Consider the following 24,922-nt stretch of genomic DNA (forward strand, 5'->3'; position numbering starts at 1 on the left):
GACTACTGAAACTAAGGTCTGTCTGCAGAATCACACCAAGATTCTTGACTTGATTTTTAGTTGTTTGACCCCTAGAGTCAAGGTATGCATTCACCTTGAGAACTTCATCTTTGTTTCCAAATGCAATGACTTCAGTTTTCTCCTTGTTTAACTGAGTAAAGTTCTAGCACATCCAACTGTTAATTTCATCAATGCATTGGCAGAGGGACTCAATGGGGCTGTAGTCATTTGGCGATAAGGCTAGGTAAATCTGGGTGTCATCTGCATAGCTGTTATAGGCAATTTGGTTCTTTCTCATTATTTGACTTAGTAGGAGCATATACAGGCTAAACAAGAGCGGTGTAAGTATTGAGCCTTGTGGGACTCCGCATGTCATGGACATCCATTTAGACTTATGCTCTCCTATACTCACATAATAACCTCTCCCTTCTAAGTATGACCTGAACCATTCGAATACCATCCCAGAAAGCCAGACCCAGTTTTCCAGTCTCTCTAGAAGTATGTTATGATCGACAGTGTCAAACGCAGCACTGAGATCTAGTAGTACCATCAATGATATTTTGCCAGATTCAGAATTTAAGCGAATATCATTTATTATCTTTATGAGCACTGTCTCTGTGCTGTGATGCGGTTGGAAACCAGATTGAAAATTGTCTAGGTATCCATTTGAGTTTAAGTAGTTGTTCAGCTGATTAAAAACTACCTTTTCAATAATCTTGTTTATAAAAGGAAAATTTGATATTGGCCTATAGTTGCTCAATATGGTGTTATCAAGATTGCTCTTTTTCAGAAGGGGCTTAACAACTGCAGTTTTCTGGGATTTTGGAAAAGTCTCAAAGAAGTGAGGTGTTAACTACTTCTAAGATATCTGCTTCTAAACAGTTAAGCACACTTTTGAAAAAAGATGTGGGAAGTGTGTCAAGATTGACGATTTAAGGTGTTGTATGATTTCTTCCAAAATATTGCAATCAATTGCTTCAAAAGCAGACATAGTAACTTCTTTCTCAAATTGCAGTCTAATCTGTCTGTCATCTGCATAACTTGAGGATGTGCCAATCTCCTTTCTGATATTATTGATCTTCTTAGAAAAGAAGACAGCAAACTCATTGCATTTGCTGTCGGAGAGCATTTCACTGGGAATCTGACTTGGGGGTTGTTAGTCTCTCATCAGTAGCAAAAAGAGTGTGAGTGTTGTTTAAGTTACTGTTTATAAGGTTTGAGAAGGTCTGTCTAACTGTGGCTAGTTCCACATTGAAAGCATGAAGGCTGTCTTTATAGATGCTATAGTGAATTTCAGGTTTCGTCTTCCACCACATCCGCTCAGCTTTTCTGCATTGTCTTTTCATACTCTGTACCACTATTGATTTTCTCCAGGGTGATTTTTGTCTGCCAGTCTTCTTGCTGACTGTCACAGGAGCAATATCATCAATAACATTCTTAACTTTTGAGTTAAAGGAATCAAGGAGAAGATCAACAGTGTCTGCAGAAATGCTTGGTGTTAAAGATATAGCCTTCATAAATAGCACACTAGCACAATAGCCCACTCCTTAATGCATCTCTTCCTGACAGAGACAGATCTAGATTCAGTGGTAGCAGAGATTAATATATCAAAGAAAGTACAGAAGTGATCAGATAGTGCTAGATGAGCACCCCCTGCTGGCCTCACTAGCACCTCTTCCAGTAGCAACCTAGTTTTCCCAGGAGGTCTCCCATCCAGGTATCTCCCATCCAGGTACTGACCAGGCTCAACCCTGCTTAGCTTCAGTGGGCGACCAGTTTTGGGCTACAGGGTGATATTGCTGCCAGCTCTGAGCAGCTAGCTCGGCCTTCCCCTGACGGTCATCCGTGTCAGGGCACCAAGCTTGCCACTCTAAGTACACCAGATATCAGTCTTGAGAGACTGATTCCCTTAGTGGACCATCTGTCAGTGTGGAAACTTCTGCCAAATGTGTCTCAATGGGTCCTGCACACTGTAGAAAGAGGATACAGATTCCAGTTCGGTTCTCGTCCACCTCCATTAACCCTCTGGTGTCGACAAACGCGGATACGCATTTTGCGGCAGATTTTCCTGATAAGGCCGAAATGAGCTTGAATTACTCTTCCATTTTTGATCGTACAGATAAGAGCAATACACCATTCGAATCTGTAAGGGGTCTACTTTTATTTGTATACACTCATAATAACAACTAAACTTTGTGCTTTTGAAGAATAAAGAAAACAAACAGGGTGCGCTCTCTGTCTTCTCCATCTCCGCGAACTGCTTTTTGAAACACGTCACTAAAATGAACTGTAACTCAGCAAATACTTCACACAGAGACATGAGAAATATATCTATAGAAAGCTTGACATGTCTATTGTTAAATGAAGTAAGTCTTACAGAAAACAAATATTCTGTGACAAAGTAATCCGTATGAAACCAAGAACATGTCCAGTTTTTCCGTCTGGTCTCATCATCTCTAATTAGGTCACGCCCACACGCTGCTCGCGCTATTGTTATTACAAATCTCCACGTGAGCCACGCGGCATGTAAACGCCCACACCACCGTAAACAAAGCAGCAACGCGTTCATCTCAGATACTTTTCAGTTTTGGAAGAACACGCTGTGAGGAATAAGCCTTGTATTTACCTCAGAAACGCGCTGAGAGGAAAAAGCCTTGTATTTACCCCCAGAAGACGCGCTGAGAGGAAAAAAGCTTTGTTTACCTCAGAACACGAGCGCAGCTGGAGCCGGCGGTGGAGGAGATATTTTATACCAAGTAAGTAATGTTTCTTATTGGCATTCGATAATGTGTTGTTGTGACAAAGTTGAACGCATTTACTAGGTGAACTTTTCCCAAACTATAACTCCAGAATAAAATGTGTAAAATCGAGTGCAACATTTTGAAATATGATAGACAACCTTTTATTGCATTTAAATGTTGCACGACGTGAGGATAGTTATATGTTCTATAAACAATGATATAAAAGTAATGTCTAAGAATGTTTAGACCGATCTTTACTGTGAAGTACCCTACTCTGTTTGCAAATACCTGCTCAAATATGTTTATAATAAGCTTAACAATAATAATTTAGTTTAATTAATTTATAATTTAGTTATAAAATGTTGTTTTTGTATTGTATGATAATACATGCAAAGCATGTGTGCATCTATGTTATAAAATCACGTGGGCAATATTGATGATTGCTAATGTAATAATAGAGTTGCTCCTGATAAGCCTATCAACATGCTCACTAATTTATTTATTAATTTTAGTGTGTGTGTGGGGGGGGGGTGCTTTATTTATTTTGAATAGTAACAATATGTAGGCCTATATATTATAATTAATATAATGTACTGTTTTTGCTGTACTTTGGATCAAATAAATGCAGGCTTGGTGAGCGGAAGACACTTCTTAAAAAAAAAACATTACAAATCTTACTGTTTAAATAATTTGACTGGTAGTGTATGTATTGTCACCATGTTTGCTTTGTCTTTGTCTGTTCATTGTGTTGCTCACGTCTGTTTTGTGTTTTCTCATGCAGTTTCTGCTGTCTCCCGTTTTCCTGGGTTCCAGTTTCCTGCCACTGTTTTGGATATTGCACCCACGATGTCTTGACTCTTCTGTTGTTTATTTGTTTGTTTGTTCCTAATAAACTGTTTAACTGCACTCGCAAGTGAATCTCAAGTTATTTTATGTGATAGTTATATGTATACACATTTCTTTTTTCCTCACATTCTTTCTTGTAGCAATTCCCTCTCAGTCACACACCTGATTCAATGGCTCATTATGGAGCTCATTATGCGGGCCTTTGTCTTCTCAGGTGTGAGTCACAGCATTATCCAGCATAGTTCACGCCCTCTCGCATAGACCCTTTCTACTCAAAAAGTGACTTAGAAAATTTAAATCAATATATTGTTTTCTCTGAATGAGTGAGTTAGATTATTTTCAGATAATTTTGAAGCAAATATTCTAGGCTACAAGATCCAGTTCTCAAAAGTCTTGTGAACAAATGTTCTGTATGTTTTATGGCCTTATTTCAGTTACTTTAAAATGTTAGTTTTTCTCTAACAACGCATAAACGTTGTTTTCTCAAAAACACAATCACGTACGTACAAGCTGCTGACATATTATTGTAGCCCAGTTTGTGCTGAATACAGTGTTTTTAGTCTTTAGCCATTAAAATGTTTATAAGCAACTGAAAAAAGCACAAATGTCAGGGCATGTCAAAACTTCTCCGGGGCCCCAAAACACCCTCAGACCCCAGAGGGTTAAAGGGTGTTTCCCACTCTGGTGGGCCCCAAGCAGGCTCTGGTTATGGAAACGAGACACACTCTGTCACTCTCACTCTCAAACACTCTTGAGGAAGGAGGCCATGGAACGTGTTCCTCCTCTCTTGAGAGAGTCCGGGTTCTACAGCCGCTACTTCATCGTTCCAAAGAAGGACGGGGGGTTGCGTCCCATTCTAAATCTGCATCATCTGAATCGCTCAGTCAGGCAGCTAAAGTTCAAGATGCCGACACTCAAGCAAGTGGATGCTGCACACTGGTGGTGGTTTGAGGAGAGACCCCTCCCCCCCACATGATTGTAAAGCACTTTGGGTGTATGGCAATACACAATAAAGCACTATATAAATGCCTCATTCATTCATTCAAAAAGGCTGTGTCTCAAATCAAGACCAAGGGCTGATTTGTCATGATAGATCTGAAGGACACATACTTCCACGTTTCCATTCTTCCTCAACACAGGAAGTTCCTGAGGTTTGCTTTCGGGGGCAAAGCTTACCAATATCGGGTTCTTGTTTTTGGTCTTTCACTCTCACCCCGCACTTTCACCAAGTGTGTGGATGCTGCTCTGGCTCAGCTGTGACTCCAGGGCATCCGCATACTGAACTATATCGACGATTGGTTGATATTAGCTCATTCGGAGCAGATGGCATCGAGATGGCATCCTCACCAATATGAAAGAATTGGGGTTGCGACTGAACACCAAGAAAAGTGTGCTTTCTCCATTACAGAAGACCACTTATCTGGGTGTGGTGTGGGATTGCACCATGATGCAGGAACGTCTGTCTCCTGCTCGGATAGAGTCGATCCTCACAGCAGTCAAGAGAGTGAGAGAAGGCCAGTAACTCACTGTCGAGCAGTTTCAGAAACGTGATACCTTTTGGCCTGCTGTAGATGAGACCCCTACAGTGGTGGCACACTGAATGTGTTCCCATAGCTTGATGCAGCGTCTCGTTCCCTCGGGGAACCATGGTTACATATGTAACCTATGGATATTTTCTGTTTCCGTTGTTTAGAGTAAATATCTGCTAGTTGGGAGGATTAATTCATTTACTGCTTATTTTATTTCAAAAGTTTATGCCGATTGTGCATGTTGTTTGCCGTTAGCTGTAATTAGAAATTACAAAAAGACTTTTTGCTACCTGTTAATTTGCACTTAAGTGGCAAACTGTACCACATTCAGTTTCGATTTCGAGCCATTTGTGTGCTATAGGCTTTGCTGTGATAATTAGAAAGGTGTGGACAGCTGTTTTCACTCAAGTTGATTTTACTGTGTATTTAAGTGGAGTCAGTTCGCTGGCGCAGAAGCATCAGCTGAAGCATCAGCCCTCGTGTTCAGCCCTCCTCTCGTGTGAAAACCTACAAGTGTAAAGACCTGCGACTTTACCTGCGTGACTTTAACCGAGCAATGACACAGACAACGCACAGTAGTATATTTCCATTATTCTACTTCCCTCCTTTCTTCTTTACACCACTTTCACCATGTGCTTCCAGTATATTCCTATTTTCTCTCAAAGGAAACGCTCTTAAACAACACGCAGGAGACGGTGCAGTCATGCCAACCTGTCTCCTATCCACACTTCTTCTATTGCACCTTTTTGTTTTTCTATGGGTCTCTGGAATTGTCATTCAGTTGTGGTGGGGGTGCTGGTCTCCTCATTTTCAAAAGCTGGAACTATGCACTGCAAACATGCTCCTGCGGGGCCCATGTTGGCTTTTTGCAGGCACAGTGGGCTAGGGCCAGCCCACACTAAACCTAAACAGGCCCAGTGCGGGCTTGCCCAGGCGAGGCCCACAGCTTTGGGCTTACCGTGGGCTCTCTGTCAGCAGCCCACACTATGAGACTGCCCACATTAATCCCATGATGGCCCAGTGTGGGCCAACCCGTTCGGGCCCAGAGCAACTTTTTTACCTTTAGGCCCATGCAGGTTTTGTGCAGGCAGCCCTGTAATGCAACTAGGAGCATACTAACATTGACTGGCCATTCTTTAGTCACTCAATTGAACTGGAATGGCTCAAACCAAAAGACACCTTTTCAGAACCTGTTGCTTCATATAGGCCAGGGATCCTCAAATCTGGCTCGCAAGATCCACTTTCCTGCAGAGTTTAGTTCTAACCTTAATCAAACACACCTGAGCATGTCTTCAGGATCATTAGAAAATCACAGGTGGGTGAGTTTGATCAAAGTTTGAGCTAAACTCTGCAGAAAAGTGGATCTCACAGGCCATATTTGAGGTATTACAGACATGAGCCTGTTAATAAGAAAGAATAAGTAAAGCCATGTGGGTAGAAGGAGTTAGCAATAGAGATATAAGCTGTGCCCCAAACTGAAGCGCGTGGACTCCGGAGTGCATATTTGAAGTGCGATTGTGTCACAGTGTCATGACGTAAGCTGTTCCAATTCAGGATGCACCCTCCAAAGACCGCATTCAAAGGCCGATTGGGTCACCACGGCGCCACAAATGCTGCCGTAATTCGACTTCAAATGCTCCCTCCGTTTCCCAGGAAAATGAAGTGTACATCTGCTGGACACTTTGCACCCTACCATATCCCAGAATTACTTGCGCGCAAATGACGATGGAATTTATATTCAAAGAACATGGAGGATGAGAGTTCTCTGGTGGAATTCACATTGAAATGTAAGTGTTGTGTTTTCATTTACTCAAATACCTAGCAAATCAAGTGTTAAAAGCCAGGTTTTGTTTTTTAACAAACTTTAGCACTTCAGTATTTTGTATACATGTCCTGCTGTGTCATATTTTCTAATGTTAAGATTGCAAACTTTTATTTTCTCTTGTTTTAGGGCTATTCTGGAGAAAATGAGCCTACTGGGGAAAGACTTAAAAAATACAAAGTAAGCAAGTTAATAGACACATTGTTGCTGAAGTTCATTGTGCTGTTGTTGTTAACAGGCATGGTTTATTTGCTCTGCCTTAGGATTGCAATTGTCCTGGGACAGGTGAGGGAGTGAGTGGAAGCTGATGAGCTGGTGGAGCTAATCAGGGAGGACATCAAATTCCAGAGAGAGAGACAGAGGAGAGAAGAGCACAGGAGAGAATGAAGTGACTGTTTTCTTTTCTAGAGAGAATGGTTAACAAATAAATTATTATCCATTCTCTGTTAGGCAAGAGAAAACAGTGGGGAAAAAATGCAACAGCAGTTTTAACATTGAGTGACATGACATCTGACGTACAGATGCCATTGGCACATGCCACTATGCTCAGTGACACTTCCGGTTTTCAGTGGCATGTGCCAGTAGAGAGTGGCATGTGTCGCTAAAACCTGTGACACATTTCAATGGACTGCGTCTTGTGTCACGGACATTGTCGCGGTGCGTGTCGCACCTTCGGCAGTGACTGACACAAGACGCAGTCCATTGACATGTGTCACAGGTTTTAGTGTGCATGTGCCAATGGCATCTGTGCGTCAGATGTCATGTCACTTAATGTTAAAACTGCCTCTCAAAAAACGGGTACATTACAATTTTTCAGTATCTTTTTTTAAATGTCACATTGTCAATGAAACAACCTAATTTCTGTAGTTTATTTTTGTGATGTAAGTTAAAAATGAAATAAGTTATATACATTCTTTTTTGCAGTGTAATTTATTTGTAAATGAGCCTGAGTACTTTCTGTAAATTTTGTATTTTTGTTTTGCTTATTCACATGTCTAAATAAAAGAGAAGTAATTATGTACATTAAAGTCCATGTAAAGTGATATTAAAATGTGTTCTGAGTTTGTCACACAACAGAAAAATGTGTTATTAACCACCCAGCCAAATTTGAATGATAAAAAAAAGCCAAATAACTAAAATAAGTTATCAAAATCTTTGAAAAATAAGCAGGACTCTCTGCTCTCAAACACTGGGGGCATGTCCGCTGTTGGCGCTGAAACCACGCCCACTCGCGGGAAAGCCGCCAGTCTCTCTCAACTGTCAAATACCGCTACAACCTGAATGGATGCTACTGATGCTACCTCTAGTAGCTTAATTGGATTTATACAGCCATACATGTTTGACCGTGCAAGTTCGTTATTTAATTGTAGACGTGCGACAAATGCGCGTTAGCGCTACAGTGAGTTGAAACCTTCTGGTCTTCAAGGCGTGCACGGCTCATGGTTGCTTAGCAACGGCAAACACCACGAGAGTGCAAGCTCCGGTGCGCCTTGAAAGAAGAGAAAGCGGTAAAGCCACTGATCTATAATAGAGAACATTATAGATCAGTGGGTAAAGCTCGCGTTTCCATGCATTTTTAGATGCGAATTGTGAGTTTCTCACGCTCCTATAGCCGGCCAGTCAGTGGGCAGAATAAACTTGGTTGTTCGCTTCCTAAAGGGGTCTAGGAGGCTGAATCCACTTCGCCCCTTACTGTCCCTACATGGGATCTGCCTATGGTCTTGAGGGCTGTCAAGGGCCCACCTTTAAGCCGTTACAATCGACCGTCCTTCTGCCCCTGTCACTGCCCCTCTTGCTAGATTTAGGACACAAAACCTGCATGGGCTCAAAATCAATTTAGCCTTCTCAAATCATCACGACTTGCCTAAAATAAAATCTATAGATATAAACAGTTCAAGCATATCACAATGTTAGTTTAAATGTTTGAACTATATAAATGTGCACTAGGTACATATCTAATTATTTGTGTGAAGAGTAGAAGCTGAAGCGCACTTTGCAGGACATGGAGGCGCCAGAGCGGTCACTTGCATTTGCATTTTTTTCTTGATAGTGGAAACAACTTAAAATACGCCATAATGTTTCCTCATAAAGGTAAGAGTAATACATCATTTGGAACTATAAAGGGTCTACTTTTATTTGTGTGCATTCACAATATCAACAAAACGTTGTGCTTTTATAAAATAAATAGGAAAACAGAGGATGCGCTTGCCCTCTCGTCTTGAATAGGAGCACTTCACAATGATGAACCGAAACTCAACGAATTGAGTCACAAATATGATAAATATATCTATTAAATATAGAAAGCTTTAAATTACTACTGTTAAACAAAATAATTCAAATTAAAAACAAAAACTTTCATCATGTAATCGGTAAGGAAAAGCCTAAAACAGGCCCGATTATATTTTTTCCTGATTTTTATGTTGCTCTGCTCTGAATTCCTTAACATTTAAAGGATTTTCTGCAATTCAATTTTGTCTGCATGATATGTGAATTATTTATTAGCCTATTTTTTAATCCATGCTGAAAAAAGCTTTAAAAACAACTGTAAAAATTACTTTATTGCATTCCAGATGATTTTGAAGAACTTTTCACTATAAATTTTACGGGTAGCTTGAATGTAAAACATTGTCATTAATTTGTTGTATTCCCATTTGTAAAATAGGCTACAAATTAATTGTTGTAGTCTAACCCGATCTCATGAAAGTGCTTGTAGCACGATTTTGTAATGTTTATAATAATGTTTATAAGCAGAAATGGACTTTGGCATACAAAAAACTGATACATTCATTATTAATGGCATGGCTGGTTCAGTCGACAGAAATACGGCTATAATTTACTGCTGAAATGTTTGCGGGGCAAATCTCAGGTCGGTCTGAGCGCTCATGGTACGTACAGTGAGTACAGCCGTACACCTGCAGGCGCCACTGGCACAGGTTATAACTCTATCGGCACTTCCTCCCTCGGAGGATGACCAGTAATTAAAATTTCTCTGCCCCGTCAGGGCTCTGAGAATTTGTATTGAATGTTTAGCCCCGTTCAGGCAGTCGGAACAACTCTTTGTATGCGTGCTCAGGTCACGTTTGTTCTCGTGCGTATCACGTGGCTTTGCAGTTTTGGTTTAATAAGTAGCAAGGCGTGGCCAAAGCCAGGTAAAATACTTATTTACCTTGTTTGCAAGTACTTGTTATAGAAGAAGCAGTCGAGCAGCAGAAGAGGATAGCAGGGGTAGTCGTGGCCTAATGGTTAGGGAGTCGGGCTTGTAATCTGAAGGTTGCTGGTTCGATTCTCGCGACGGCAGGAATTGAAGGTGGGAATTGTGAATGAACACCACTCTCTCCACCTTCGATACCATGACTAAGGTGCCCTTGAGCATGGAGCAAGGCTGCCCACTGCTCCGGGTGTGTGTTCACTGTGTGTGTGTGCACTTGTTCACTACTCACTGCTGTGTGTGTGCACTTGGATGGGTTAAATGCAGAGCACCATTTTGAGTATGGGTCACCATACTTGACAATACATCACGACTTAACTTAACTTAATTTGTAAGTGTTTTGTATCTTTTCTCATTAGATTTTAGTGCGGTTGTCGTTGCAAGGACACATTGTTTTATTTACTGTGTTTACCGTGGTAAACGCGTGCTCAAGTCACATTTGTTCTCGTGCTAATCGCATCGCTTTGCAGTTTCGGTGTAATAAGTAGTAAGGCGTGGCCAGTTGAATTCATTTACGTGGAATCAGGCGAGTATATATTGGCTCAGTACACCACGGCAGCGGTCGCAGTAGCCCTCGTGTGAAGACCAACGAGTGTAAAGAACATCGACTCTACCTTGTGCGACTCCACCAAGCAAGGACACCGAAGGAAAATAGCTTTTTCCCCTTTCTTTTAAATCACTTGTAAATAACACTTGTAAATCACACACTGTACATTTGAGGCAGCGCAATCCTAATAATCTTTTTACCGTCCCTATGTCCTCTATTGCTTTACTTTTCTATCCAGTTGGTCTCTGGTATTGCCAGTCTGCTGTAAACAAAGCAGACTTTCTTTCATCTATTGCTACTCATTCAAGTCTCAACCTCATGGCCCTTACTGAGACTTGGATGAAACCTGAGGACACTGTCACTCCTGCAGCCCTCTCCACTTATTTCACTTTTTCCCACACCCCTCACCCGATTGGGAGGGGTGGAGGTACGAGTCTACTTATCTCAAAAGAATGGAAATTTGATGGTCTACCATCTCTTACTGGCAAAATTTCATTTGGATCACACGCAATTACTATTATCCACCCTGTTACAATCCATTTTGTAGTTATTTATCGTCCCCCAGGTCAACTGGGGTAACTTCTTAGATGAGTTGGATGTGTTACTCTCAAACTTCCCTGAGGACAGTACTCCTCTGGTACTACTCGGTGATATCACCCAAAAATAACAAAATAACTAAAATATAATAAAATATCTAACTACATAATACTACTATTGTTAGAAATTGCAACAAAATTAAAATAGAAATATAAACTTTTGAACTGCGGGTTTCGTCTGGTCAGAGGAGAACTGGCCCCCCGACTGAGCCTGGTTTCTCCCAAGGTTTTTTTTTTTCTCCATTCTGTCACAGAGGGAGTTTTGGTTCCTTGCCGCTGTCGCCTCTGGCTTGCTCAGTTGGGGACACTTAATTTCTAGCGATTATCGCCGATTTGATTGCACAGATACTATTTAAACTAAACTGAGCTAGACAATGACATCTCTGAATTCAATAATGAAATGCCTTTAACTGAAAATTGAGTGTTTAATCTTATCATTATACATTACTGAAACTCTATCCTCCAATTTGATACTGTTAAGTGCTTTGACACAATCTGTATTGTAAAAGCGCTATATAAATAAAGGTGACTTGACTTGACTTGACTTCAACATCCACCTAGATAAACCACAGGCTGCTGACTTCAACACTCTGCTTGTCTCATTTGATCTCAAGCACGCATCTACTACAGCTACTCACAAATCAGGTAACCAATTGGACCTTATCTACACACTCTACTGCTCAACTGACAACACTTTAGTTACACCGTTGCACACCTCAGACCACTTCCTCATCACTTCTGACTCCAGACACAACCCACACTCCTCCGCAGGTCACTTTTCAGCGTAACCTACGTTCTCTCTCTCTCCCCCTCGCCTCCTCTATAGTTTCATCATCACTTTTCCACCATCTCAGTTTTCAGCACTGGACAGAAACACTTCTACTGACACTCTTTGTTCCACTCTAGCATCTTTAGACAACTTTTGCCCCCTTTCATCCCGACCAGCACATACCACCTCCTCTGCTCCCTGGCTGTCTGATGTTCTCCGGGAACATCGCTCTAGGCTCAGGGCTGCAGAGAGGAAGTGGCGCAAGTAAAAAAAAACTCTACTGACCTTAGTGTATACATGTCTCCATTTCCATCATGTCTTCTCTCCATCTACATGTCATCTTTAGGATCTGTCATTCAGAAGCATGACACTCAACTCTACCAACCCAGCCAACCCAGCACTTCATCACAACCTCTCTATACAGCTAGGTTTGTCAGCCATAACTCCTTCCAACACAGGCTTGAAACTTGGAGTTGTGATTGATGATCAGTTAATTTCGAAATAAGACGAAATAAGACGAGACTAAAATGTATTAAAAAAAATAAATTTGAACAAAACCTCTTTTTATTTTCGTCAAAAAAAGGAGACAAAATGATATTGCAGACTGCTGTACACGCCTCTACCACGCAAGCTTTCATGAGTGCGGTTGCCAGATGTCAAGAGTTCAAACCATGCGCACACGCTTGCTCCTCATTGCGGAAGCGCCGCTGACAATGATATGAAAACACCAACAAACAAGCGATCTAAATGAAAGTGTCACAGTGTGTGTTCTGTCATGAGATCTCGACTATATTGTTTGCGATTGTGATCGCTGAATAAATGCACTTACTCAACTGCTGTTGTTTAGAGAAATAGGTTATTGCAATTTGAAATGAGTGGAATTACTAGGAATTTCAGTGTTATAATATTTTTTGTTTTGTTTTAGCTGTTTTCATAATGTAGACAGAGAGACTGCATAAGTCTTTGGTATTAATTTATATATAATAAAAAGCCTATAATAAATCAGTACACTAGATGAGGTAAAATGCACCATGTATATGTCCACATTCTATTGATTTGTGCTTACTGGTGAAAGTGCAATACCTGAAATGCAAAAGTAAATTTCTCAAACGACAACAGTCATTACAATTATAATTCTGAGCAAAAATATTTTTTTATCAGTTTAACCATTATACAGAATAACGAAAATGTGACTAAGATTTCATTGACTAAAACCTGACTAAAATGCTCATACATTTCATTGACTTAAACTTGACTAAACAAAAACAGGACAAGGTTGTCTAAATATGATAACTAAAATGTACATTTGAGTAAGACTAAGACTAAATTAAAAATGGCTGCCAAAATTAATACTGTACAGTTAATTAATAATAATCTTATTGCTAAAATGTCAAGTTTTCATTGACTAAAACTTGACTAAAATACTTTAGATTTTCTTGGACTAAAACTAGACTAAAATACTTTAGATTTTCTTGGACTAAAACTAAATAGGATAAGGTTGACTAAATATGATAAAAACTAACAAGGACATTTTAACACGGGACTAAAACTAAAATTGAATTAGCTGACAAAATTAACACTACTGCAGATTTGCCTTATACAATATTAGGAAGATTAGACCCTTCATATCTGAGCAGACCACACAACTTCTTGTCCAAGCTCTTGTTCTCTCCAGATTGGACTATTGTAATGCTCTCTTGGCGGGCCTTCCTGCATGTACTATCAAGCCTCTGCAACTGATCCAGAATGCAGCAGCCAGAGTGGTCTTCAGCAAGCCGAAGTAAGCTCATGAATGAATGAATGAAGCATTTATATAGCGCTTTTATTGTGTATTGCTATACACCCAAAGCGCTTTACAATCATGTGGGGGGTCTCTCCTCAACCACCACCAGTGTGCAGCATCCACTTGGATGATGCGACGGCAGCCACAGGACAACGGCACCAGTGCGCTCACCACACACCAGCTACAGGTGGAGAGGAGAGAGATATAGAGCCAATCAAGTGGATGGGGATTATTAGGAGGCCATGATTGACAAGGGCCAGTGGCGGAATTTGGCCAGGACACCGGGGTTACACCCTACTCTTTACGATGAGTGTCATGGGATTTTTAATGACCACAGAGAGTCAGGACCTCGGTTTAACGTCTCATCCGAAAGACGGTGCTCTTTTGACAGTATAGTGTCCCCATCACTATACTGGGGCGTTAGGACCCACACAGACCACAGGGTGAGCACCCCCTGCTGGTCTCACTAACACCTCTACCAACAGCAACCTAGTTTTCCCAGGAGGTCTCCCATCCAGGTACTGACCAGGCTCAGCCCTGCTTAGCTTCCATGGGCAACCGGTCTTGGGCTGCAGGGTGATATGGCTGTGAATCATGTCACACCTCTCTTCATCAGCTTGCACTGGCTGCCAATAGCCGCTCGCATCAAATTCAAGGTATTGATGCTTGCCTACAAGACAACCACTGGCGCTGCACCAATATACCTAAACTCGCTAGTTCAGACCTACGCTCCCTCCAAAAGATGGCCTTCTGCAAGTGAACACCTTGTGGGGCCATCCCAAAGAGGCACAAAATCACTCTCACTGACCTTTTCATGGACTGTTCCCAGCTGGTGGAACCTCAATCTGAGCAGCTGAGTCTTTAGCCATTTTCAAAAAACATCTAAAGACACATCTTTTTCGCTGATTAATTAATGAATTATTTAACTAGCACTTACCTATTCTACTCTATTCATTTTGGTCTAATTAATTTTTTTTTAAAGACACCTTGCTATGTGCACTGTGCTAGACTAATTGAGACTTGTCACAGCACTTGCATATTGTTGCTCTCTCATTGGTCTGATTACTTCTACTTTGTAAGTCGCTTTGGATGAAAGCATCTGCTAAATGACTAAATGTAAATGTAGACGCAATTGCGCTAGTGTACACCTCCTTGGGCCTGCCATGCCCCATGGAAGTAAGAGCCCACTCCAATAGAGGCATAGCCTCATCCTGGGCATGGTCTAGCAGTGTGTCCATTGCAGAAATCTGTTCAGCTGCCGGCTGGTCCACCTTTGCCAGGTTCTATAATCTGGACATCCTGGCCTTACAAGCCCGGGACCTTTCTGCATAGTGGTCACAGACCTGTCAGAGGGCAGAAGCAGTTCTTAGGATTTGCCTTACTTCTTGTACGCTCTTGGCCCTCCCTGAGTGCTGAGGCTGTACAGTGTCTTCCTTGGAATGATTATTCAAGGCCGGGCTGACCTTGTTGAGTTTGAGTCTCTTGCCTCCTGCTTGTGCCAGTTTGTGCCTGGTATTGTTCCCCTCATTACATGGTTACGGAGCTCCCATCATGCGTTTCATGGGTCACTTTAAGCATGTTAATCTCAGGAGTCTTGTTAGGCTCAAGGTCAAGTATGTGAGTCCTCCTCTTACTCAAAGAGTAGATTTATCCACTCCTTAGAGCTCCATGACACAATCTTACCAGGTCGCTAGACCTTTCATTGCCTCTATAATGGCACTAAATGCTTTCTAAAATCCATGTTTATGGTAAGTGCATGTATGTAAATAAAGTCAAAAAAGCAATATCTAAGTACTTTTATTTAACTATGACTTTAAAATGAAAACTAATAAAAACTATAGTAAAATCTATTTGAAACTATTAAAAATCGTGTCTTGTTTCACCATCTACATATTATATCCCATATATATATATATATATATATATATATATATAAAAGGCTATGCAGACATCTAGTTGCTATACAGTTTAGTATTACAGTTTTATTTTTTTTTTTTTTTATTTATTTAACATGTACAGGTGCATTTCAATAAATTAGAATGTCGTGGAAAAGTTCATTTATTTCAGTAATTCAACTCAAATTGTGAAACTCATGTAATAAATAAATTCAATGCACACAGACTGAAGTAGTTTAAGTCTTTGGCTCTTTTAATTGTGATGATTTTGGCTCACATTTAACAAAAACCCACCAATCTCAACAAATTAGAATATGGTGACATGCCAATCAGCTAATCAACTCAAAACACCTGCAAAATGAGCCTTCAAAATGGTCTCTCAGTTTGGTTCACTAGGCTACACAATCATGGGGAAGACTGCTGATCTGACAGTTGTCCAGAAGACAATCATTGACACCCTTCACAAGGAGGGTAAGCCACAAACATTCATTGCCAAAGAAGCTGGCTGTTCACAGAGTGCTGTATCCAAGCATGTTAACAGAAAGTTGAGTGGAAGGAAAAAGTGTGGAAGAAAAAGAGGCACAACCAACCGAGAGAACCGCAGCCTTATGAGGATTGTCAAGCAAAATCGATTCAAGAATTTGGGTGAACTTCACAAGGAATGGACTGAGGCTGGAGTCAAGGCATCAAGAGCCACCACACACAGACGTGTCAAGGAATTTGGCTACAGTTGTCGTATTCCTCTTGTTAAGCCACTCCTGAACCACAGACAACGTCAGAGGCGTCTTACCTGGGCTAAGGAGAAGAAGAACTGGACTGTTGCCCAGTGGTCCAAAGTCCTCTTTTCAGATGAGAGCAAGTTTTGTATTTCATTTGGAAACCAAGGTCCTAGAGTCTGGAGGAAGGGTGGAGAAGCTCATAGCCCAAGTTGCTTGAAGTTCAGTGTTAAGTTTCCACAGTCTGTGATGATTTGGGGTGCAATGTCATCTGCTGGTGTTGGTCCATTTTGTTTTTTGAAAACCAAAGTCATTGCACCCGTTTACCAAGAAATTTTGGAGCACTTCATGCTTCCTTCTGCTGACCAGCTTTTTAAAGATGCTGATTTCATTTTCCAGCAGGATTTGGCACCTGCCCACACTGCCAAAAACACCAAAAGCTGGTTAAATGACCATGGTGTTGGTGTGCTTGACTGGCCAGCAAACTCACCAGACCTGAACCCCATAGAGAATCTATGGGGTATTGTCAAGAGGAAAATGAGAAATGAGACCAAAAAAAGCAGATGAGCTGAAAGCCACTGTCAAAGAAACCTGGGCTTCCATACCACCTCAGCAGTGCCACAAACTGATCACCTCCATGCCACGCCGAATTGAGGCAGTAATTAAAGCAAAAGGAGCCCCTACCAAGTATTGAGTACATATACAGTAAATGAACATACTCCAGAAGGCCAACAATTCACTAAAAAAAAATTTTTTATTGGTCTTATGAAGTATTCTAATTGGTTGAGATAGTGAATTGGTGGGTTTTTGTTAAATGTGAGCCAAAATCATCACAATTAAAAGAACCAAAGACTTAAACTACTTCAGTCTGTGTGTATTGAATTTATTTAATACACGAGTTTCACAATTTGAGTTGAATTACTGAAATAAATGAACTTTTCCACAACATTCTAATTTATTGAGATGCACCTGTACAAGTAAAAATAAATATAGTTTATACACAACATTAAAAAAATTATACCATATACATATTAGTCTATTTTAAAATAAGCCTACATGTTGAAATGTATGTGAAATGCTATAATCTTTATTTATTTAATTGACTGATCCAGGGTGTGGGGACAATCCTGTTAATTTCTACATTTCCCAGCTCATTTTCCGCTAGAAGCCTTACACACAACTGCAGTCATGCACACCATAGAATTTTCAATCACTAACAAACACTAAATTTTAAGTAACATGATTTCCATGCTAGTTGTAGGTTACCTGCAAATGTTCAAGTTGGTTGAGTAACCTTTGTTAAATCAAGAGTCTTTATGCATAGCTTACGCTTTACAATTATGTTATTTCCTTTATCTTTTTTGAAGACAAAATAACTGAAATTTCCAGACATGAAAACGTTTTTATTTCATAATTAATTAACTGTAGCAGAGTCTCCTCCCACGTTTGAGGAGAATAATTGTAGACGGGTGTTATTTGCGCACACACCAGCAAGTGGCTCACGTGAGTCAGCATGTGTCAACAGAACCACAAACTACTATATGATGAAGCAGCGCTAAATATATAGCGTTATGTCAAAATACTCATTAATTTAATTTTAAGTGAAACAAATGTAATCCTGATAGCATTCCCACTTTTTACAAAATGTAACTGTAATCTGAATATTTTGTTTTACAGTTTACAGTTACTGATTACGTAATGGCGTTACATGTATTCCGTTATTCCCCAACCCTGATCCTTAGTGATAACATAACAAATTATTCTGTGGGGGTTTATGCCTACCAGCATTCATCTGGAGAAAGAGATCCTATGGGAAGTCTCCATCTCGGGTACAGTGGAGGTGTGCTGGTTCCTTGCAATTCCCTTACACTTGTCAGTTTTTTTTGAGACCCTGCCTCTGGCAGACAGGTAGATTGGCTATCTCGGTAGCCTCCCTGGGAGAATTAGGGGTTGATAAATGAAGTTCCTCCTAGGTGACAGGCCAGAGTCTGGTAATATGGTGAACCTCAACACCCTGCCATATCCCCTTAAAGGAATCACATTATTATCTGATTCTAAGCCTTTGAGCTCTGCCCTGGCTTTTTTTGCTCAGCCATTAACAGGTAAGTTATTATGGGTATGTAGCTTGGGCCTTTGGCCGAAGGAGATACCGCCACTGAGTTGGTACTTAGTGCTCGCCTTGGTGCTTGGCATGCACTCCCCTCGGCATGGCAGCGTGGGTATTTCGTTCCCCATAGTGACCAAAAGGGGAATGAAGTTCGAGTTCCTTCGAAAGACAAAGGCTCAGGCTACACATGTAACCATGGTTCCCTGAGAAGGGAATGAGACATTGCGTCCTCTTTTCTTGCCATGCCTCGGATGCAAGCTTCAGATGAAGAAGCAGATGTTGTGTTGACAGCACCCTTTATTACTTTGGTCATGCCAGTAGTGACGTCATAGGCTTTCGTTGGCCAATGTTATTGTCGTGTTTAGACATTTGCTTCAGACAATGGTTGCATGCGTGACCTGAACCTAATTATTTACGGCGCTCGCTAAGCTAGTTGCATTCAAAGCTGTATCTAAGCCCTCACATTCTTTCTATTCTCAATTAAAGTTTGAATGCATTACCACAGTTGTTTGATGAACTCGTGAAAAATGAGCAGGAGAAAAAAAGAAACGGTTGGGGCGAATGACAAGCTAACAGACTGACAGAATGTTAAAGGTGCCATAGGATGGAAAACTATATTTACCTTGGCATAGTTGAATAATAACAGTTCTGTACATGGAAATGACATACCGTGAGCATCAAACACCATTGTTTCCTCCTTCTTATGTAAATCTCATGAATGCAAAAGACCACTGAAAAATAGGCGAATCAGAACATAACACCGACTGTGACGTTACAGTCGGGATCACTAATAGTTACGCCCACGACATTTGCATATACCCGCCCATGTTCTAGGCCAGCCACCAGCAAAACAATCAGAAGTTCTGTAGGTATTGTGAAGAAACAAACGAGGACAACAGCGAAAATGGCAGATCATGGAAATAAATGGAAATAAATGTTATGTTCCAAGCCGTGCAGGGGATGTGAAGTGCAGGGATGGGTTGGTGTCTGTATTCAGAAAGGCACGGAAAGCAAATAATGCATTCTAATAAAATAACGCAAGTCACTAAAGGAACATGGTAAGCTCCTTGCTAGCGGTAGCCTGTTACATTACAGTACATAAGATTTCGCTTACCACATAAACAGAGTAAGGAGAGATGACTGAGGATGATGGTGAATGATTTACAGATCCTGAGCACCACTGAAAAGCATCTGATCTTGTAAAATGTGTGGTAAGTACTGCCGCTCCATAGTATAAACAGAGTACATGCGATCACGAATCTCGAAAGTGAAACTAAAAAGTGATCGTACATTCCAAAGCAGTTTCAATGCCCAGTATATTAATAGTGGTTCCCTGATGCCCGCATTTTATTTTCAGTATAATTACCCAACGATATAACTGTGCGAGAAAGTATTGAAATGTATATTTTCCCTGTGTTTCCTTCCTGTGAGCTACTGAAATGAGCCGCACTGTGAAACAGCCAATCAGAGCAGAGCTCAACATTATTATTCATGACCCTTCCAAATAAGGTAATAACAGTCCATTTCATTCTAGGGAGAAATCCTAGGGTTGTAAATGGACATGTAAAACCGTTTCTGGATAATTTTTGCCCTTACCTAAGCCATATACCTTCTATGTAGATATCAGAGAACAATTTAAAATATTGTATCAATGCATTCTATGGGCCCTTTAAAGCGCTGCGCTAGTGATTTAGATGAATAATTATAATAATGGTTTGATAGATAATATCAAGACATATGATGAGAATTAAGTTATATTTTAGCAGTTTAAACAACAGAGAGTGATAGTAATATAGAGTAATAGTAATATAATCCAATGGAAAAACAAAGGTACACAGAGCTACAATCACAAACCACTCAGCAGCACAAAGTTATTTGTCACTTTCTATTGGTGGATAGGTAAAACCACTAAATCCTAATGGAATATGTCCCAAAAACACTACAGGAAGGCATATTTTTAAAACCAACATTAAAATGGTTTTAAGATACTGAAAAAAACACAAATGTCAGGGCATGTCAAAACTTTTCCAGGGCCCCAAAACCCCCTCAGACCCAAGAAAGTTAAAGGGATTAATTTGAAGGGCAGAACTTTATTTTAATTTCACACTGGGATTGTTAGTCATATACTGGAAGAATGAGAGCTTGCCTGTGGTGGATCTTGTCAGCTAAATGGGGATGAAGCATTTCCCGTAATACACACATATGCTGTAATATTACTGAACACACACATGCACATACATGGTCCTTTACTAGTGTTTGCTAGCATTTATTATTGTTTGAGAAAAACCTGAATAGAAGAAAAAAAGGTAACTTTACCTTCTGAAAGTCTAGTTCATATAACTGTAAGTATGTTACTATATATATATATATATATATATATATAAAGCAAACAACAGTAATCAACCTGTGAACATTGTCCAACACTGCAGGATGTTAAAACTGACTGGGTGTATTATAAAAAAAATATTACTGGAGGGGAAATTAGAACATTCTAAAAGGCATATTTAAAGAAATGCAGAATAATATTACTGTTACCAGGATATTATCGTATTGACCTGAATATAAGACGACCCTGATTATAAGACGACCCCCCTTTTTCCAGATGTAGCTTTTGGAAAAAGGCTTTTTGAAAACCAAATCTGTTTTTTTTTTTGTTTTGTTTTGTTTTTTCTCTCTCTCAGTAAAACACATTTTGTGAAATTATTTTCATATTGCATATTTTTCCCATTTTAATTTTTGTTTTGAAAGTATGGTAAATACTAGTAAAATGTACCAACAATCACATTTAAAAATATAGGCCTACACGTTTTGATATACCATTTAAAAAAATACATGGTAACCCAAAACAGGTAGCCCATCTGAATTAGGACATTTAGGCTATCCATCTCATAGTAGCCTACCAAAATTTGATTAACAGTACAAGTGAAATTTTATTGTAGTCTTCAAATCTGGGTACTGTCTTACGTTTTAAAATCACTTACAAAGGAAGTTTGGTCCCATCAGGCTAACATGACAGTCAGGACTCATGCAGCTGTAAGCTTTTCTTTTGTTTTCACTCGTGATCTTTACAACACACATATAACATTACATTACATGTTTCATGGCACACTCGTTTTATGTGTTTTTGGCGCCACCTATTTTTGTGGGTGTATTATTGACATGCCAAAGTCTAGAGTAGACCCTGAATATAAGACGACCGCGTGTTTTCAGGTGTTTTTCCATGAAAAAAAACATCGTCTTATATTCGGGTCAATTACGGTAGCTGGTAAATGTTTAGTTGACTTATAGACACTCTACTGCATTGTGCAGGCATACTGTAGATTCCATGTGGGCCTGCCTATGATTCATTCTCTCTCTATCTTTGTACAGGCGGACATCCGTTCAAGAGAATACCTGCGTTGCCGTGACATTACCTAGATGAACAGATGGGGTGACAGGAGAGAATGCTGTGATGCTTACGTGTATTAACACTGGTGATTTCTCATTTAAACAGTTATTCTTGAATCCAAGAATTTACCATTGTAGTGGATTTGTAGTATACAAGGACTTTTCTTTTTTCCTGGAGCTATAGTGTCTGAAAACAAAAGAAGAGTAATGTTATTCAGCTTCATGTTCTAATGTCACCAGGATCTGATGTAAATAAGAGATTGTAAGAACAACACACTTTCCCAAGCAGATCAAGTGTTTTTCGGGTACATTCTGAAAATAAAGTAAAGAATTGAGGGAATAATTAAAAAAAAAAAAAAAATGTTTCAGAAGTTTTGCTTTGTTAATACACTTTTCCCCTTCATATTTGTAATCACTGGGATTATTCTCAATGTTACTGAATTTATTTCTTCAATTCTTTCCCATTTTAATTTGTTGTATAGCCTACTCTGCCCACTGCTGCATTTAGTTTCAATTTGCATATAAACTATTTACATTGTAAATGTCAATTGTAAATAAATAAGGATATAAATATCTTTAGTTGATAAGTTTTTAGCTTTTTTTTCTCCTCCCATCCCTGTACTTATACCTAATTATGTTGTTTGTATTGAAAGTGTCTGTTATTTTTGATATCTTGGTTGCCCTCAGAAGAGGTTTAATTTCATGAACCACATCAGTTCCATAAATCAGTTTTCTTTTAACTCTTGAAATTAGGCTGCATATTTTTCAGGTTTTAACTTGATGATTTTAAAAATGATCTGGAAAGGAATTACAAAATTTATATTTCTGCTTGGCAAGCATTTCACTTTTAACAGCATTTAAGGGCATGATGGAGATGTAACAGTGTTTGTCTGGATACATGACACTGGTACAAGTAAATGAGGGAAATTAGATTTTACATAGGCCGAAACAAAAAGGAGGAGGATATTTGCATCGATCCTCATTCTCAAACAAACAACGCAGTCTCTTCCCTATCTTGCTGTAACGATTCAGTCCACTGAAGGCAAGCATAGTGATGAACCCAAGTGCAGTTTATTTACAAACGTGATCCAAAATACAAACATAATCCGAGACTTGACTTGAACAGACTTGACTTGACTTGAACAGACTTGACTTGGCATGGACAAACTAGACTCACCGACAGCAGGTTACAACATCAATACACGACCAGAGACAATGGCAACATGATGGCTACTTATAGCAAACAAAGAGAGTCACATGACAAGAACCAACCAATGAGAGACAGAACACACGACTAGGACAACCAATGAGAACATGACACAATCAGAACGTGTAACAAAGAACAAGGGAACCAATAGCATGAAGACATGAGGGCAAGGGAAGCATAAAACAAACAGGAACCGTGACTAAACTTCAAAATAAAACACATGAAAACATGAACATAACACAAAACACAAAACCCACGTTACACTTGCCCTCCCACCTATTGCATCACCAAAGTGCTTTCATAATATGGGCCATAAAGGTATATGAAAACACTTAGATTTTGTATTTATTTATTATCTATCTGCTTGAAACACACTGGGGCTCCTTCAATAAACAGTTTACATTGTTTATTCTTGTGTTGTGAAGTTGTTTATGAAAACATTTAAATCAATGTTCAGTTGATTTGAACTATTTTCAATTGAATTGATTTACACAGATTCATTTTGTTTATGTTTTGACTACTGATTGTGATTCCCTGACATTATGGGGACACCCTCCAGGCCTTTGCCTTTCTTCCAGACCTTGAGATCCTGAAAACAGCCACTTTTGATGTGGATTAGGGCTGTCACAATGTGTGTGTGTCTGTGTGTGTGTGTGTGTGTGTGTATATATATATATATATATATATATATATATATATATATATATCTCACAAAATGAGTACACCGTCACATTTCAGCAAAAATTTTAGTATATCTCTTCAAGGGACAATACTACACAAATGAAACTTGGATATATTTTAGAGTAGTCAATGTGCAGCTTGTATAGAAGTACAAATTTACTGTCCTCTAAATATAACTCAACATATAGCCATTATTGTCCAAATAACTGGCAACAAAAATGAGTACACCCTAAGTGAACATGTCAAAACTGTGTCCCAAGTGTCAATATTTTGTAGGGGTACCATTGTTATCTAGCACTGCCTTAATCCTCCTGGGCTTGGAATTCACCAGAGCTGTAAAGGTTGTTGCTGGCATCCTCTTCCACTCCTCCACAATGACATCACGGAGCTGCTGGATGTTAGACACATGGTGCTTCTCCACCTTCTGCTTGAGGATGCCCCACATGTGCTCAATAGGGTTCAGGTCTGGAGACATACTTGGCCACTCCATCACCTTCAGCTTCATCAGCAAGGCAGTTGTCGTCTTGGCGGTGTGTTTGGGGTCGTTATTATGTTGGAAAACTGCCGTTCAGCTCAGTTTCTGAAGGGACGGCATCATGTTCTGCTTCAGAATGTCACAGTACATGTTGGAATCCATGTTTCCCTCAATGAACCGCAGCTCCCCAGTACCTGCAGCATGAACCTCATGCAGCCCCAGACCATGATGTTACCACAAACATGCTTGACTGTAGGCAAGACACAATTTTCTTGGTACTCCTCACCAGGGCATCACCACACATGCTGGACACCATCTGAGCCAAATAAGTTTACCTTAGACTCATCAGACCACAGGACATGGTTCCAGTAATTCATGCTCTTGGCCAGGTTGTCTTCAGCAAACTGTTTGCAGGCTTTTTTGTGAGCCAGCTTCAGAAGAGGCTTCCTTCTGGGACGACGGCCATGCAAACTAACTTGTTGCAGTGTGCGGCGTATGGTCTGAGCACTGACAAGCTGACCTTCCACTTCTGCAACCTCTAAAGCAATGCTGGCAGCACTCATGCATCTGTTTTTTGAAGCCAGCTTCTGCACCTGATGCACAGCACGAGGAC

General features: G+C 40.0%; 1 protein-coding gene and 1 long non-coding RNA gene across 4 annotated transcripts in view; both read left to right on the forward strand.

Annotated features, from left to right (window-relative positions):
* The window catches only part of LOC131542021 (endonuclease V-like), a 158,611-nt gene extending 135,086 nt beyond the window's left edge, over window positions 1-23,525 (forward strand). For all 3 annotated transcript variants that reach the window (XM_058778251.1, XM_058778249.1, XM_058778248.1), the window contains one exon: window positions 21,929-23,525. In XM_058778251.1, the coding sequence (XP_058634234.1) occupies window positions 21,929-21,976 (48 nt within the window). In that variant the 3' untranslated portion in view covers window positions 21,977-23,525. The remainder of the gene's footprint in view (window positions 1-21,928) is intronic.
* On the forward strand, window positions 6,658-7,525 carry LOC131542022 (uncharacterized). The gene is made up of 3 exons (XR_009271641.1): window positions 6,658-6,903; window positions 7,068-7,118; window positions 7,202-7,525. It is a non-coding gene; the product is annotated as an uncharacterized LOC131542022 (long non-coding RNA).
* Window positions 23,526-24,922: the final 1,397 nt, after the last annotated feature.

Source organism: Onychostoma macrolepis, chromosome 06, assembly GCF_012432095.1.
Source record: "Onychostoma macrolepis isolate SWU-2019 chromosome 06, ASM1243209v1, whole genome shotgun sequence".
NCBI classification, from domain to species: Eukaryota; Metazoa; Chordata; class Actinopteri; order Cypriniformes; family Cyprinidae; genus Onychostoma; species Onychostoma macrolepis.